Source organism: Tachyglossus aculeatus, chromosome 7 (genome assembly GCF_015852505.1).
Source record: "Tachyglossus aculeatus isolate mTacAcu1 chromosome 7, mTacAcu1.pri, whole genome shotgun sequence".
NCBI lineage: Eukaryota > Metazoa > Chordata > Mammalia > Monotremata > Tachyglossidae > Tachyglossus > Tachyglossus aculeatus.
Genome location: NC_052072.1, coordinates 12,668,969 through 12,686,807, shown reverse-complemented (window position 1 = coordinate 12,686,807; position 17,839 = coordinate 12,668,969). Strand labels below are relative to the sequence as shown.

The 17,839-nt window shown below is 51.9% G+C and overlaps 1 protein-coding gene across 1 annotated transcript in view; it reads right to left on the bottom strand.

The window, feature by feature from the left end:
- The window catches only part of LMOD1 (leiomodin 1), a 29,408-nt gene extending 13,649 nt beyond the window's left edge, over nucleotides 1-15,759 (bottom strand). The window contains exon 1 of the mRNA XM_038748742.1: nucleotides 15,349-15,759. Within this exon, the coding sequence (XP_038604670.1) occupies nucleotides 15,349-15,609 (261 nt within the window). The 5' untranslated portion in view covers nucleotides 15,610-15,759. The remainder of the gene's footprint in view (nucleotides 1-15,348) is intronic.
- Nucleotides 15,760-17,839: the final 2,080 nt, after the last annotated feature.

Sequence of the window (17,839 nt, the reverse complement as noted above, 5' to 3'; positions counted from 1 at the left end):
CTCTCCCCACAAGGATTCCTGGGGGAGAAGTTACTCTGGTTTTCTGAAGCAAGAGAAGGAACACGGATGTTCCCTCCTGTCTCTGCAGCTTTCCCCACAAGGATTCCTGGGGGAGAAGTTACTCTGGTTTTCTGTAGCAAGAGAAGGAGCATTCACATTCTGGAAGACAAATACAAAGTATGGCCTCTCATGAAACTTCTTCCTTTTTCCTGGAGTTCCTTGTCTCAGCCCCTTCAACTGTGCGATACCTATATCCTATGCCCCTCCAGCCTTGTGCTAGTTTCTCCTAGGCCTCCCCCGACCAAAATGATCCCTTGAACAAAGACTAACAAGAGCTAGGAGGAGAGCTGGGGGGCAGGGAGGTGGGTTGCCTGGGAAGAACATTGTTAAATCCCTGTGGTTTCAACACAAAATCCCCTAGTGGGGAGCCCCCAAACCAACTCAAACAAATGGATGCCTTGCCAGGCACCTTCCACTAACATCCGACAGGCCCAGAATTCTTCGCTTCCAGGAAATTCTTCCTGTGGCCAAACCTCCGTCCCTCCTGCTGCCCATTTTACCAGCTTCATTGCCTAAAACAATAGCCCAATGCCTCCCCAGGGTGGTGGCTTCCCCCCAGACTCTTTTATCAGCTCACTGCTGAGCTCCAATGGCCATTTACGGAGCCCCATTGGACCTGCCATGGTGGCGTCTGTTGTTATCATCAGCCCTGGGAGCCTGCCTGAGACAGGGAGAATTCTCCCCAGGGGAAATAGGATCCGGGCCCAAAGAAAGCAAGCAGCCTTCAGACAGCAGCTCCACAGCCAAGATGGGAGAGCTCTTAGCTCCCAAGTTCCTAGCCCACTTCTCTTGGCATAGGTCAGTCAGTCTGTCCATCAGAATGCCAGCAAGATGTCTAAGTGCCAGCTCTGTGCAGGATGCTGAGGGGGAGACAGAGAGAGGAGACTGCAGAGTTTGAGGAGCTGACAGTCAGCTGGGCGTGCACACACACACACACACACTCTCTCTCTCTCTCCCTCTCTCTCTCTAAGGGTGTCCGGGCCAGAGGAGCTGGCCCAAAGTAGAGAGCTCGCCATGTGGTAAATGATTGTCATCCATCACACCCACTCGCTTCTGGGGTAAAAAGACGTGAAGTTAGCCAATGTAGAGTTAGCCACCTCTGGGAAGGAACTTAAAAGCATGGTAAGGCCCAGCATTGCCCAATCCATCAATCGATGGTATTTATTGAATGTGTAGAGTACTGTACTAAGCACTTGGGAGAGTACAGTGGAGTTGGTAGACACATTCCCTCCCCATTCACTTGAGAGGGAGATGGATATTCAAGTAAATTATGGCTATGTACATAAATGCTGCGGGGCTGAGGGTGAGGTGAATAGCAAGTGCTTAAAGGGTACAGATTCAAGCGCATAGGTGTTGCAGAAGGGAGAAGGAGAAGGGGAAATGAGGGCTTAATTCTTTCATTCAGTCAGTCATATTTATTAAGCACTTACTATGTGCAGAGTACTGTACTAAGCGCTTGGGAAAATGCAGTACATCAATAAACAGTGACATTCCTTGCCCATAATGACCTCATAGTCTAGAAGCACACGGTAGGCTTGTGGCTGTGATCACCATGTGTCCGACCTGATTACCGTGTATCTAACCCAGTGCTTAGCACTTAGTAAGCCCTTAGTAAATACCACGATTATTATTACTACTAACCTCTCGCCTAAAGGACCCAGATTTTAAAGTGGAATGGAGAGGGTGGAGTAGGAACCCAGCAGGCCCCTTAGGTAGGTTTCTTCCTGGGTGGTGGGAATCATGGGAGAGAAGGAGGAACTCATTTGCCCCCACCTGACCCCTCTCCTGTCATCCCCACTCCCAGCCAACTGAGGATGCAGAGAAGACAAAGAAACATTTTACTGGGCTAACAGAGTTGTGGGGTGGGATTTCCTTGTGGACCATTTTTTGACCACGTGACCAGCCCCTTGGCTAGCCTCAGCCACTCTGTAAGAGCTCAGAAAGGGGTATGACGAACCATTGTTCCCATCAAGCCGCCAGGCTCTGTTTGCCCTCAGCTTCCCGCCCCACCCTGATCCAGCCTGCAAGGCTTTTTTTTATGGTATTTGTTAGCACTTACTATGTGCCAGGCACTGAACTAAGTACTGGGGTAGGTACAAGATAGTCATGTTGGAGCAAGTTACAGATGAGGTAACTGAGGCACAGAGACGTTAAGTGACTTGCCCAAGGTCACACAGCAGGCAAGTATCAGCACTGGGTTTAGAACCTAGGTCCTCCGACTACCGGGCCCATGCTCTTTCCATTAAACCGGATTACTTCTTTATATGTGTTGGTCCTATTTCCACGAGCCCATGTAGTCCCTATAAACCGTGTGCTCCCAGCCCCTCGCTCCCAACTCAAGGCCCCCTCCCCTGACTGGGTGGTTTCCAGAGACCCCTTTCTACGCCCACCTCCCCCTCAGAAGAGGTTTGGAGACAGACACAGCTTGCCTCCCTCCCCAAGATGGCAGCTGTGGCGGTTGTGCTGACCCCAGCGCAAGCCATCTAGTACTTCCTAAGTGCTTAGTACAGTGCTCTGTACACAGTAAGCACTCAATAAATACGATTGAATGAATGAATGAATGAAGCCAGCTGCAGAGGGAGGAAGGTGTTATGGGGTCGGAATCTGGAAGCTACTGAAAAACTGTTCCCCAGTCCACCCTGGGGCCCAAGGGATAAGGAGACGGAGAACAAACAGCCTCGCCTTTCCAATCTCCCCATGGTAGCCACTACCCTTGAGCTTGAGGAGGAAGCAATCTCTGGGGTCCAGCCACAAGACTCCATCCAGGCCATGGGGCCCATCACTACAGGCACCGTTCTCCCTGCCCAGAATGCTACTCGATGCCCATCCTGGTTCCACTGCCTCCACAACCTTTGCCAAACTGGGATTCCCCTGCCCACCTCCTTCCAGCCCTAAACCCACCTCCACAAGAAACCTCCTCAGATTCATCCCAGTTGACTGTGGTCCCCTTGGTCACCCTTCAGCAGTTGTGTATACAGTATCATTTAAACATTTATGTTGTTTGTGCTGCATATTTATGTTCCATCATTTATGTCTGCTTCTCTGTTCTGCCTCTGTCTGACTAGACTATGGGCCGCCAAGGGCAGGGGCTGTCTTCTCCTCCTCCCGCCCCTTTGTCCACCGTGGCTAAGTACCCTGTTCCCAGGGGGTACTGGGTACCCAGGGGCACTCAGTCAGTCTGCACTACTGCCTGCCTAATAACCTTTCAACGCCTGTGTGAGGCCCAGGGCTCTTTGGGATCCCCGGTGCCTGTTTGTAAACCAACTGCAGCCTCTCCTCTTGATCCAGAGAAACAAACCTGATTGCAAAAACCATCTGGGCCCTCGGCGGAGGGCCCAGCAGAGACCATCAACCTTTGTTGCCTACTGTGGGCCCCGGGTGTCCCCTCCTCCACCCCCATCAAAGCCATAGTATTTATTGAGAGTACAAGTGCTTGAACTCACTGTGCCTCGTTCTCCTCACTGTGCCTCGTTCTCACCTGTCCCACCGTCGACCCCCGGCCCACGTCCTCCCCCTGGCCTGGAATGCCCTCCCTCCGCACATCCACCAAGCTAGCTCTCTTCTTCCCTTCAAGACCCTACTGAGAGCTCACCTCCTCCAGGAGGCCTTCCCAGACTAAGCTCCCTCCTTCCTCTCCCCTCCTCCCCCTCCCCACCCCCCCCGCCTTACCTCCTTCCCCTCCCCATAGCACCTGTATATATGTATATGCTTGTACATATTTATTACTCTATTTTACTTGTACATATTTATTCTATTTATTTTATTTTGTTAATATGTTTTGTTTTGTTGTCTGTCTCCCCCTTCTAGACTGTGAGCCCGCTGTTGGGTAGGGACCGTCTCTATATGTTGCCAACTTGTACTTCCCAAGCGCTTAGTACAGTGCCCTGCACACAGTAAACACTCAATAAATACGTTTGAATGAATGAATGAATGAATGAATGAACTCACCAATGGGGCTTTTCCTCCAAATTCAGGATTTTATTTCATACGTTTGGGCAGTGGGAAGACGACCCAACCTGCCTGGCATAATCACTGACCCATTAGCCCCTACCTGCCCCGGCGCTAGCACAATAGTCAGCACATAGTAAGTGTCTAACAAATACTGTGACTAACTCACTGGGTTATCCATCCTGCATCTCTGGAAGGGGGTTCTAGCAGGAAGAAGAAGCTGCTGAGAGAGGCGGGGGGTTGTAGTTGAACTCTCAGGGTCTGTGGCCATTCCCCCCCCACCCCCGCCCAGGGCCACCACCCTGGCCACACCCCTGGCAAAGGCGCTGACCCGGGATGCTGCCATGTCTCCAGCTCCTAAGCAGATTCCAGAGTTTAGTAATCCTGGGGACCTGGGTGGCTGAGGGTCGGGAGCTGAGGGAAGTTTTCTGGCTTGCGTCCGGAAACACAGGTTATGGCCAGTTGAACCCAACCCAAGGGAGCGGTCCCATGTGGGAGGGGCGGCAGATGGGGGAGCCCAATTTTATTCTGAGGTGTTCACAGATTTTCTGGTCACCCAGTTATTCGCTCCTTCTGCAGCCGAGGAGATAGATGGAGCTTCTGAAGCAAAACGCCTCCGAATCAATTGTTCCTTCCTTCTCCAGATTTCACCTGGGAAGGAATCAGCTTCTGAAGCCTGAGGCCGACCCCCTTCCATGTGCCCTGCCCCCAAGGCTGCGGGTCACCCCTTGCGCACATGCCCAGGGTGCTAAGAGGAACTCAGACGGTGGGAATAAGGCACCTCAGGTAGCAGAGAGTAAAATAATTTGGTAAACTGACTTCCTCCTCCAATGAACTCCCTGCTTTCTTCCCTTCTCCCATGCTCATTCCTTCCTTCCTTACCTTCAACACCTTATTTTTTTTCCTCTCTGGAGACTTTTCACAGCTATTGATTTTCTTTCTCTGCTAAACAGGCACTCAACAAATATTACCGATTGACTGATTGATTTATGGATTTACTGGAGGGATTGTATCTGGGTTGGAGCCCCAATCCAGGGGCTGTGTTGAATTGGGTGGGTCAGGATCAAATTGTGGGTGGGGGAGAGGAACCAGGCCTACCCTGTAGGAACTCCTTGTTTTCCCTCCCAAACCTTGCCCTCTCCCTGACTTTCCCATCTCTGTTGACGGCACTACCGTCCTTCCCGTCTCACAAGCCCGCAACCTTGGTGTCATCCTCGACTCCGCTCTCTCATTCACCCCTCACATCCAAGCCATCACCAAAACCTGCCGGTCTCAGCTCCGCAACATTGCCAAGATCCGCCCTTTCCTCTCCATCCATACCGCTCCCCTGCTCATTCAAGCTCTCACCCTATCCCGTCTGGACTACTGCATCAGCCTTCTCTCTGATCTCCCATCCTCATGTCTCTCTCCACTTCAATCCATACTTCATGCTGCTGCCTGGATTATCTTTGTCCAGAAACACTCTGGGCATATCACTCCCCTCCTCAGAAATCTCCAGTGGCTACCAATCAATCTGCGCATCAGGCAGAAACTCCTCACCCTAGGCTTCAAGGCTGTCCATCACCTCGCCCCCTCCTACCTCACCTCCCTTCTCTCCTTCTACTGCCCAGCCCGCACCCTCCGCTCCTCCGCAGCTAATCTCCTCACCATACCTCGTTCTCGCCTGTCCCGCCATCGACCCCTGGCCCACGTCATCCCCCGGGCCTGGAATGCCCTCCCTCTGCCCATCCGCCAAGCTAGCTCTCTTCCTCCCTTCAAGGCCCTATTGAGAGCTCACCTCCTCCAGGGGGCCTTCCCAGACTGAGCCCCTTCCTTCCTCTCCCCCTCGTTCCCCTCTCCATCCCCCCCATCTTACCTCCTTCCCTTCCCCACAGCACCTGTATATATGTTTGTACATATTTATTACTCTATTTATTTATTTATTTATTTTACTTGTACATATCTATTCTATTTATTTTATTTTGTTAGTATGTTTGGTTTTGTTCTCTGTCTTCCCCTTTTAGACTGTGAGCCCACTGTTGGGTAGGGACTGTCTCTATATGTTGCCAATTTGTACTTCCCAAGCGCTTAGTACAGTGCTCTGCACATAGTAAGCGCTCAACAAATACGATTGATGATGATGATGATGAATCCGAAAAGCAGGTACGAAGGAGGTGCAGTACAACTCCAGCTCCCTCCTGGGCAGCAGTCAGAGGACTGGAAGAGCCCTCTGGAGATCATCATGGCCAGCCCCCTGCCTGCAGATCTCTCATCAGCCTCATTATCACATTCAACCATATTTACTGAATACCAACAGGGTACAGAGCCCAGTACTGCGCACTTGGACACATTCAACTGGAGTAAAAGACACAGCCCCTGCCCTCAAGGAGCTTATAGTCCCAAGCCAAGAGAGCATCTTGCCTATTCTGGGAGAGAAGAAGAGTCCACAACCTCCTGCAGTGTTCTTCTCCAGTGATTTGCGGTCTTTACTCTCAGGAAGTTCTTCTTTAAGTCTGACTTAAATCTCCCTTGCTGCAACTTCAGTCCAGAGCAAGTGCAGCACATTCATCTAGAGGGACTAGCCAGAGGGACAGGGATGGGTAGTGGTAGAATTTATTTGGAGATTTTTTCAGAAAAAGGTCAACAGGACTGCTGTTGCTCTTAGTGTAGTTTCGTTGTTTGTTTATTAAAGACACTGTTTAATATTTACTGACATCTGGGGGAGAAAGAGCCCAAAATGGAACCCCGGGCAAAAATGACACATGCCTCTGGAATGCTTTCCCGCTGTGCTGCTACTTTGACTTGTCTTTTTTGGGTGATGAAGGAGGAGGCAATAAGAGAGGGACAGGAAGCACTGATGGCAGCTTTGACTGGAGTCCTGTTATCCAGGACTAGAGGCCTCCCTCCCCTTGCCGGGAGGGGACCATGGCCATCTACATTGGGACATGTGGCACTGGCATCCAAGGGACCAATCAATCAATCAGTGGTATTCGTCAAGTGCTTACTGTGTACAGAGCTCTGAACGAGTCCTTGGGAGAATGCAATAGAATTGGAAGACATGATCCCTGCCCATGTCACTCCTTCCACAGGGTTTCATCTCTGTCACCCGTTCTATTGCCCTGGGGTAGCATGTCAGTCCTGTCCATCCTGTGGGGAGAGTCTGAGCATTTTCCCCATCCCTGCCACCCAGCTGCGAAATCCCTCTCGACTGTAAGCTCATTATGGGCAGGGAATGTATCTGTTATATTCATTCAATTCATTCAATCATATTTATTGAGCGCTTACTGTGTGCAGAGCACTGTACTAAGTGCTTGGAAGTTACCTCATCCCTAAAATGGGAATTCAATTCCTGTTCTCTCTCTCTCTTGGACTGTGAGCCCCCAGTGGGACAGGGCCCGTGACAGATTGTATTGCATCTACCCCGGTACTTGGTACATGTAAGCACTTAACAAATTCCAGTTATTATTATTATTAGGTGATGTCCCCACAGCTTTTCAAGCTGAACTCCCAGACTTGCTCATGCCAGATAGAGACCTGACCTGAGAGTTTCCATTCAGTGCTGAGGGGTTCCGAAGTGGCAGCTAACTGGCTTGTTAGCCTGTGGAAATCAGCTCCTTCCTTGTTTTCACCTTCCCTAGACTACTCAGCCCCATGCTCACATGATAGCCTGGCCCCACTGCTGGTTACCATGACTCTCTTGTCAGGGAGCCTCTCACCCCTGTTTCAATTTGAGGTGCTCCCCGTGGAGGCGGAGAGCATCCCAGGGTTTCCCCGTGGCCTGACTACAGGGAGGACCAGAGGAGCATTAAGGGCTCTGGTTAACGTGGAATATGTGCTGGGAGTGGGCAGGGAAAGAGAGGGGAGTTAGGAGACAGCTGGCTGGAGGAGACAGAGCAAGTAGTCCAGAATTGGTGGGTTGTGGGGAGATAGTGAGGGCCAGAACCAGGGAGGATTGGGTAGGAGACAGTGGCAGACAGCTGAGAAATCAAATCCGACCTGCAAGAAGGGAAGAATGAGGTGTAGAGAGGCAGCAGAGGTGGATGACAGCCCTTCCCCTGCAAAGAGGTTTTCTTTCCAGCGCTTAGAACAGTGTCCAACACTTAGAACAGTGCTTTACATATAGTAAGCACTTCATAAATACCATTATTATTATTATTTCCCCAGAAGAGCTTGGTTGAAACTGCAAGAGACTTATGTAGCTCTGTCTTAAGGCAGACCTCCTTGAGGGCTCCCTAAGCTGAGTGAGCTTATAGTCTAGGCATCCTGATGTCTCTAAGACACTGGACCCTCATCTGCCCTGGTTGGTGTAGGGCTAGATATGCTCAGAGACAGGGGGCTGGACCAGATGACCCCTCGAGAGTCCTCCCAGCTCTAGAATTCTGTTTCCACCAAGCCCTGTGGATCTGTTTCTGTACCTGTGGGAGCAGGGCAGGATGTGCCAGGATCTCGGGGCACATAGCTAAGAGAGAGGAGGGGCATTGGGCCATGTGCCTCATGATGTTGGCGGACTTGGCATTGGCACCCAGTTCTTGCTCCTTGGGGCATTTACTCCCGCTGCTCCTCCAGCTGCAGTCCCTGCCATCACCAATTCCCCTGCCCTGGGCTGGTCCCTGTTCCACCCTCGATCCACCCCCTCTGTGCTTCCAGTGAGGGTGCTACCTCAAGGAGCACTGGCGTCTAAGGTACCAATCAATCAACCAGTGGTATTCGTCAAGTACTTACTGTGTACAGAGCTCTGAACGAGTCCTTGGGAGAATGCAATAGAACTGGAAGACATGATCCCTGTCCTGTGGGAGTTAGCAATCTAACAGAGGAGGCAGACTTTAAAAGACATTAGAGACAGAGGAAGTGGCAGAGAATAGGGACATATACATCTCCTCCTCTAGACTGTAAGCTCCCTGTGGGCAAGAAACATGTCTACCAACTCTGTTCTATTGTACTCTCCCAAGTGCTTAATACAGTGTTCTGCACACAGTAAGCTTTCAGTAAGTATGATTGATTAAATACGATTGATTGTTAAAAAATTAATGTGGAGCTGGGGGTAGGGAATCAAAGTGCTTAGGGGTTCAGACCCAAGGGCAAAGGTGATGCAGAAGGGAGAAAGAAAAGGATGAGGAGATGAGTGTTCAGTCAGGGAAGGTTTCCAAGAGGTGATGCTATTTTAATAGGGCTTTGATGATGGGAAGAGCACTGGTCTGTTGGTTATGAAGGGGGGGCATTGGATGGTCAGATATGGGAATCAATCAATCAGTCAATCAGTGGTAATTATTGAGTGCTTACTGTGTGCAGAGTGCTGTACTAAACACATGGCCCTGATCTAATGCTCCCAGGGTGCCGATTCCCCCCCGCCAGCCCCACCAGGTTTGGGAGCGGCTCCAGTGGGAACAGGGAACTTGGAGCTAGTGGAGTGCCATGGCTGTGGACCAGGGGGCCTCAGGGGTCTTCCAGAGAAACGCTCCAGGTCAGGAGTCTGGGCAGACTTCCATTTGACATCATTCTGCTCTGCAGTGAACGCTCGTGGGCTGATGTAGTGATGTCATAGTGACATCATGTGTAATGGTGGTGACAGCGGATTGGCAGAAGCCAGTCCTGGCTTTCAGTCCATCTCAGAGCTGGTGGTTCCTTTGGCCTCCAGTGGCCCACAGAGGCAGCCCACAGTAGTAGCCCACAGCAGACTGTGAGGGCAACCTGCAACAGGAGCCCGTAGTAGTAGCCTGAGACAGCAGTCAACAACTGCAGGCAGCAACAGCATCCCGCAACAACAGCCAGTAGCAACAACAGCTCACAGCAGCAGCCCAAAGGGGCAACCCCCTTCACCTCCCCTACCCTCTTCACCTCAGCCCTCCCCCCGCCCCCCGGGCTATTTTGAGATTTAGCCTTCGGGGCTTAATCTCCTTAAGCAAAAGGATGGTGCCTGTGGATGTCATCCTGCTGACCCTGGCTCATCTCAGAGGACATAAATACGATTGATGATGATGATGATGATGATGACAGGTGGGAGCCCAAAGGAGGGCCGGCAGCCACCATGCCAGCGCCAATTAGGGCAGTGCCCACAGAGACCGGCGTGGCCAGCATGGGCATCCTGCAGGGCGGCCCTGTCCGAGAGGAGGAGCCTGGTGGTGAGGCCCCCTTGCCCGGGTGGCAACACTGCAGGGTGGCAACCAGGGCTGTTGCTGGACATATCATCTCCAGCTTGATTTTCTCCGACTCCCCAGATCAGTGAACTGGACATCATTTTGAAAATAAAAAAACACAGCAGAACCTGAACGACTCTCTCCTGCTAATTAGCGGCCGCTGCCTCCCCATCTTCGTTACTAGCCCAACGGGGCTGGAGGCCACGCTTCTTGGGGCACCCCGGCTCGATTCACTGGGAAAACACTTGGTTGGGGTGGTGCAATGAGTTTGCCGAGCACTATACTAAACCTGGTGTCGCTACAAGAAAATCAGTTCAGACTCAGTCCTTGCCTGAAATGAGGCTCACAGTCTAAGGTGGTGGGGAAACGGTTCTTGAATCCCCATTTTACAGATCAGATGAAGCACAGAGAAATTAGGAATCTGGGATTGGGAACAAGGCTGCAGACCATGGATCATGCTCCCCCTTGTGCGCTTCCTGATTGGCTGGGAGCCCAAGCGATTGACAGCCGAGGCCCTAGGTTTTGGAGGTTCTTCCCGAAGAGACCGGCCGGCCACCATCCTCCCTGGATTCTGGGGGTGGTCCTGAGGCCCTCTGCCATAGCATCATCATCATCATCATCATCAATCGTATTTATTGAGCGCTTACTATGTGCAGAGCACTGTACTAAGCGCTTGGGAAGTACAAATTGGCAACATATATAGACAGTCCCAGGAGCGATCAATCAAGCAATCAGTTGTACTCACTGAGTGCTTACTGCATGCAGAACACTGTTACTAAGTACTTGGGAGAGTATAACAGAGTTGGTAGACACTTTCCCTGCCCACAGTGAACTTACAGTCAGGAAGAGGAGACAGACGTTAGTATAAATAAATAAATTATGAATATGTATGTAAGTGCTGTGTGGCTGAGGGAGGAGTTTGAATAAAGGGAGCAAATCCAAGTGCAAGGGAGATGCAGAAGAGAGTGGGAGAAGAAGAAATGAGGGCTTAGGGAAGACCTCTTGAAACGCTTAGTACAGTGCTCTGCACACAGTAAACGCTCAATAAATACAATTGAATGAATGAATGAAGGCTATCTAATGGATAGAGCACGTGCCTGGGAGTCTAAAGGTCAAGGGTTCTAATCCAGCCTCCACCACTTATCTGCTATGTGGCCTTGGGCAAATCACTTCACTTCTCTGTGCTTTAGTTACCTCATCTGTAAAATGGGGGTTAAGACTGTGAGACCTACAATGATAATAATAGCAATTATGGTATTTGTTAAGTGCTTACTATGTGCCAGGCACTGTACTAAGCACTAGGGTGGATACAAGCAAATTGGGGTGGATACAGTCCCTGTCCCACATGGGGCTCACAGTCTCAGGAACTGTGTTCAACCTGATTTGCTTGTATCCATCCCAGTGCTTAGTAAAGTGCCTGGCACATAGTAAATGCTCAACAAATACCATAATTATCATTATTATTTTATAAGGTTTTGACAGTGTCGAGAGTGATTGTCTGTCGGATATGAAGAGCAATGGGGCTGGAGTGGGCGGGCTGGCTTGGCAATCTATCAGTCAGGGCTCCCAGGGATGAAGGCAAGATTCATGTGGTACGAAGTGGGGGTGTCAGCGCGGCCACAAGACTCTCCACTGGACCTGGCCTGGGCAAAGCTGGGAGCCAATTCCTTCCTCCTGGAGCTTGTAGTGATGCCTGGCTGCCAACCTGGAGCAAGGAGAGGCTCAAACAGGAGCAGGGGCTGGTGGGGCAGAAGACTGCCTAAATCTCCTGGCTGGCTCTCCCTGGGCCCCTGAGAATCTCTGGGGGACTCAGACAGAGACTAAGATGCCCATCGTTTACATGGGTGGGGCTGCCTAGGATTGTAAATCAAACTTCCCAACCGGTCACGCAAGACCAGAAGAGCATTGCCCACCCTCCCTCCCAGAGCTCTGCTGTGTGACCTTGAACAAGTTGCTTAGCTTTACTGGGCCTCAGGTACCTCATCTGGAAAATGGGAATTTAGATTGTGAGCCCTATGTGGAACAGGGACTGTGACCAACTTGATTAGCTTGTATCTACCCCAGTGCCTGTCCCGCCGTCGACCCCCGGCCCATGTCATCCCCCTGGCCTGGAATGCCCTCCCTCCGCACAGCCGCCAAGCTAGCTCTCTTCCTCCCTTCAAAGCCCTACTGAGAGCTCACCTCCTCCAGGTGGCCTTCCCAGACTGAGCTCCCTCCTTCCTCTCCCCCTCGTTCCCCTCTCCATCCCCCAGTCTTACCTCCTTCCCCTCCCCACAGCAACTGTATATATGTATATATGTTTGTACATATTTATTACTCTATTTTGTTTGTACATATTTATTCTATTTATTTTATTTTGTTAATATGTTTTGTTTTGTTCTCTGTCTCCTCCTTCTAGACTGTGAACCCACTGTTGGGTAGGGTCTGTCTCTATATGTTGCCAACTTGTACTTACCAAACACTTAGTACAGTGCTCTGCACACAAGTAAGCGCTCAATAAATACGATTGAATGAATGAATGAATGAAGTGCCTGGCACATAGTAAGCACTTAAAGAATACCTTGAAAAAAATAGAGCTGGCAATAGGTCAGCTCTCCTCATCATTCCAGCCTCTACTTATCCATTTGCTCTTTCCACGCCACCCCAGCTCACACGCTTCACCCCTCTCAAGCCACACTTCTCACTGTGCCTCGCTCTCACCTCTGCTGCTCTGATCACTTGCTCACACCTCCCCTCGTGTGTGAAACTACCCTCTCCACCTTTCCATCTGGCAGACCACCGCTCTCCTCATCTTCAAAGCCCAACTAAAATGACATCTCCTCCAAGCGGTCTTCCCTAATTAATCTCCACTCTATTCCTTCCCCAACGTCTACTGCTTCAACACTTCCTCATCGCACTTGGGTACTCATACCCATATCCTTCTACTCCGTGGCTTCCTCCTACCTGCACTTCATTTTAGTGTCTATCTCCCCTGATAGATTATAAACCCCATGAGGGCAGGGTAATTTCACCACATTCTCCCAGGTGCTTAATACAGTGTTCTGACTGCCGCTGATGCTCTGTAAATACTATTGATTGATTGATGGATGGATTGATTGAATGTCTTTCAGCCCCTGGTCCCTTAGAACCCAGCTAGGAAGTCCCCGAGGGAGGGGCAAGTGAGGGGCTGGCCACAGGCATCACTGAGAAGCAGTGTGGCTTAGTGGAAAGAGCACGGGCTTGGGAGTCAGAGGTCATGGGTTCTAATCCTGGCTCCACCACTCGTCAGCTGTGTGACTTTGGGCAAGTCACTTAACTTCTCTGTGCCTCAGTTACCTCATCTGTAAAATGGGGATTAAGACTGTGAGCCCCACATGGGACAACCTGATAACCTTGTATCTATCCCAGTGCTTAGAACAGTGCTTGGTACATAGTAAGTGCTTAACAAATACCATTATTATTATTATTATCATTATTTAGTGAGGGATTCAGTGACTTCTCCCCAGGCTCTCTCCCACGGGCCAGGCAGCAATCACCTCACCCCCGCTTTGTCAGCCACTGTGAAGGGCAGCTGGGAAGGAGGGGGCCTTGGAAGGAAGAGTTGCTTGTAGGTTTCCCCAAATTCAAGGCTAAGTAAGCTCAGTTCTAACCTGTTGTCTCTGTGAGCTGACCCTCCGTGGGGAAGAGAGGAGAGGAGAGGAGAGGGGAGAATGTTTGGGTCCCTCGCTGTGGGCTTGGCATCATGGGTCTGGTGTTTGGCCATGGCCCTGGGCAGATTTGCGAGATCCCTCTGCCTTCCTCTGGATAGCCAAGAGCAGTGAAAAGCTCTCCTGGGAGACATCCCCAGTGGTGATAGTGGTGGTGGCAGTGATGGCGACACTGCGTCTTCGACACTGTTCCCCACTGGATCCCTGTCTCCCTTCTCTCTGCCCGGGGCAGTTGGCCTGCCCAGCATGGGTAGAGAGAGGCATAGCTGCCTCAGCTGCCACACCTCCTAGCCCCTCTCTTGCAGCCAATCTCTGCTTCCCCCAGGGCCCCTCAGCAGTGCCCCTCCCAAGAGCCAGCCAGGAATGTTTGGGTACCAACCCTCCCGGTCCCATCCTGGGTTGTACAACCCAGGCCACCCAGGCCTCAGTTTCCCAGCTGGAAAGTGGAGAGGGTGGGCCAGGGAGACCTCTTCCAGAGAGCAGGGATGATTAAAGGATGTCAAGGATGAGGTTATCCAGTGGCGAGCCCTCTACCTGGTGGCTGACGGACAGAATGGCTGCCCCTGCACCCACCCCAAAACCGTAGCATCGGAGTCCAGAGCATTCTGGACAAAGCTATCTACTCTATATCAATCACGGCCGTTAGGCTGTCTGCTCACATTAAGGCTGAAAAAACCTGCCTCCCCCTCAGCCACACTGAGAACCCATGAGTGAATGGTGAATTTCAGAGGGGCACGATGCCGTGAAGACCGTCCCTCCCTCCTCCCAGCAGAGTGGCAGAGCCAACGAAGGTCAAGCAGGGGGCCCTAGGCCCTCCTCTCCCAAACTTGGCACATGGGAGGAAAGCTGCTCTGCAGGGAGAAACAAGCCCAGAGCACTGTTCTCCTCCTCTTCTGGGAGCCTGGCCCCAGCCTGGCCCCAGGGGGTGGAGCTGAAGCCAATGAAGCTCAGAATCCCCCTGAACCGCCACCCGCTGCCACGGCCTCCCATTACTTCTGGGCTGGAGAACCCACCAGCCAGGGCAGCGTGAACTTCCTCACAAAAGGCCAGGGATTTGGCCCCAGGGCTGGGCAGGCTGCAGACACAGCAGGGACAGCATGAGGTGCCAGGCTCTCTGGCTCTCCAAGTCAGGACCGGGCAGACCCAGCTGCAACTGCCAGTCCCTGGGATCACTTGGCTTGCTCACAAGGAACCTGCAGAAGGGCGAGCTTTTGGGGGCACGAAGCTCAACTGTCCCTCTGGGGGCTTCAGACGACTCGCAATTTCCCTACTGGATCCTGACAGGACCTACCCCCCACCTCACACACCTCAAAATCACACCACTAATGCATGGGAAGCAGCTGGGGGAGACAAGGATGCATTTGACTAAGGGCCACCCTAGGAAGGGGAGATTGTGAGGGTTGGCTCCTCCCTGGGACTTTTCTTCTCTGGTTTCTCAGGGACCCTGTCAGCCCTGGCCCAAAAATCCCCTTGGGAGAAAGGCCAGGGCTCCCGAAGCCACCGGCCTCCTCCCAACACCGGGAACGGCCGCTTCCACTTACGTCCACGGACATCTCCCGCTGAATCAGTTTCTTGGTCTCCTTCTCGCAGAAGTTGAGCATGGCCTCTCGGTTGTACAAGCCGGTGGACTGCTTGTCGGTCTGATTCCTCTGCCGGAGTCCCACCGGGACGCTCCTGTCCGGTTCCACCACATCCAGCTCCTTCTCCAGCTCCTCCATCTCCTCCGGCGACAGGGTGGACAACAAGTTGTCAATGTCCGGATCTTCGCTCACCTGCCGCCGGTACTTGGCTACCTTGGACATCTTGGACACCTTGGACCGTTTGGCCCCGGGGGCCAGGAGGTGTTTCAGCAGGAGGGTGGGGAGCCTGGTGATGTGGACTCGGGGGTAGGAGCAAACCAAGAGCTTGAAGACACCCTCCCAGCCTAGAGAGCCAGCGATGGTAGTGGTGCCTCCTCTCCACCCTGCAGGTGCTGGACTGTTAAATCGAAGCAGCCTTTCTCCAAGTGCCCGGGATAATGGTTATAAGGAAAAGCCGGGATTGGGGCAACCCCCGGCCAATAAGAGCCAACAGATGCCGGAGCGGGGAGGCCGGCCCAATCACCCAAGGCCGCAGGCGGGACTCCCGCCCTGTCAGGGCCGTTTGAAACCTGAGGACATTCCAGGCAATCTTGGAGAGCTACATGACCAAATTTAGTTCGGAGCATTTAGCCTTTTAAAGACAAGGGGACGAGGCAGTGAGAAAAGACACAAAAATGCGCAGGCTGGCGGGGCAGGCTCTGGAAAGGAGGAAAAACAGCAAAGCAGCAGAATGTGTCCATAAACAGCTCAGCTCGTCAGCCCCATCCATCCCCTCTTCTGGGGATGGATTTTTTGGGTCCCCATCACGGGAAGGGAAGGTGTCTGTGGGGTGGAGGGCTCTCAGGGACTCCACTCCTTTCTACTCTATTTGGTAATAAAATGCGCTGGTCCACGATGAGGCTGTTCCAGCCCCACAGAAGACAGGCGTTCTGGGGACTGGCCTGTTGTCCACTGGCCTGTCGAGGTCCGCCCCCCGCCTTTGCCACTTGCCACGTCCACCTGGTTGGAGCCAGGGGCTCCTTCTCTCCTTCCTGCTTCTGGGAGGAAACCCTGCTGCCATCCTTCCTTGCCAACTTGGTTGGGGATTGTGATCAGCAGGGACCCGCAGAAAGGAGGAGTGCGTGAGGTGTACCAGGCCCCACCCTCTTCCCCTGGGGGTGGCTGGCCTGCCCGACAGCTGCCCACCGGGGACAGAGAGAACAAAAAACCCAGAGGACACGGCCCCCTCGAGCCCAAGGGATCATTGGTGGGTTTTCAGGGAAATGTTATTCTAGGTAGATAGTAGATAGGGGTTGGCGGGAGGAGAGTGAAACCTTTCCACATCTCATCAATCACACAACTTCCTTAGGTCCCAGGGACATACAATACTCCTTTAACCTCTACCTAATTCCTTCTCCTAATCTGTGCCTCACAGCCCTGGCGTGACCTCTTGGGAGGGATGCTTCATTTTCGTCCAATCTCCCCTCCCCTCTTTCCTCCCCAGTCCAGGGAAGAGGCAGAGCCTGGCCCAGTTGGGCCCAAAGGGCGGGCTACACTCTTGCCAACCCTTCGGGTGCCAAGGCCTGAGCCTGAACTCTGGGTTGGGGAAAAGAGCTTCTAGATTGATCAGAGAATAGGGTATTAAATGTCAGTGCAGCTGGGGAGCACCACGGGGCTGGAGAAGGAGGTACAAGAAGCAGGGTGGAGAAGATGGAGGAAATGTTTAGAAGGATCATGGAACAGTCTTCCAATACCTTAGTGAGAGGGTTGAATTCCACCCTATGGCGGTACCGAGAGCAATAATTTATTGAGGGGACAAGGAGAGTATGGCAGGCTTGAGGTATTTAATAACAATAATAATAGTGATATTCGTTAGGTGCTTACTATGTGCAAGGCACTGTACTAAGTGCTGGGGTTGATCCAAGCAAATCGGGTTGGCTACGATCCCTATCCCACCTGGGGCTCACAATCTTAATCCCTATTTTACAGGTGAGATAACTAAGGCACAGAGAAGTGAAGTGACTTGCCCAAGGTCACACAGTCGACAAGTGGCAGAGTCAGGATTAGAACCCAGGTCCCGCTGACTCCCAGGTTAGTATGCTATCCACTGGGCCACGCTGCTTCTCACCTTTATCACCTTGGTGGGGTATGATGATTTGCATGAAGTCAGGGTGGGAATCAAATCTGGCTGAAGCAAATGGTCATAAGTCATTTAATAGTATTTGTTGAATGCTTGCACTGTGCAGAGGACTGCACTAAGTGCCTGGGAGAGTATGATGGAATTAGCAGACATGATCCCTGCCCTCAAGGAGCTTGCAATCTAGTAGGGGAGAACAGCATTCATCTACCCTTACACCTCATTTCATGCTCTCTTCTCTGGCCAAATCAATTCTCTAGGCTTTATGCCAATGCATAACAACACACTTACTGGATGCACTTCCCACTCCTCTTTGCCTAACTACATCTCTTAAAA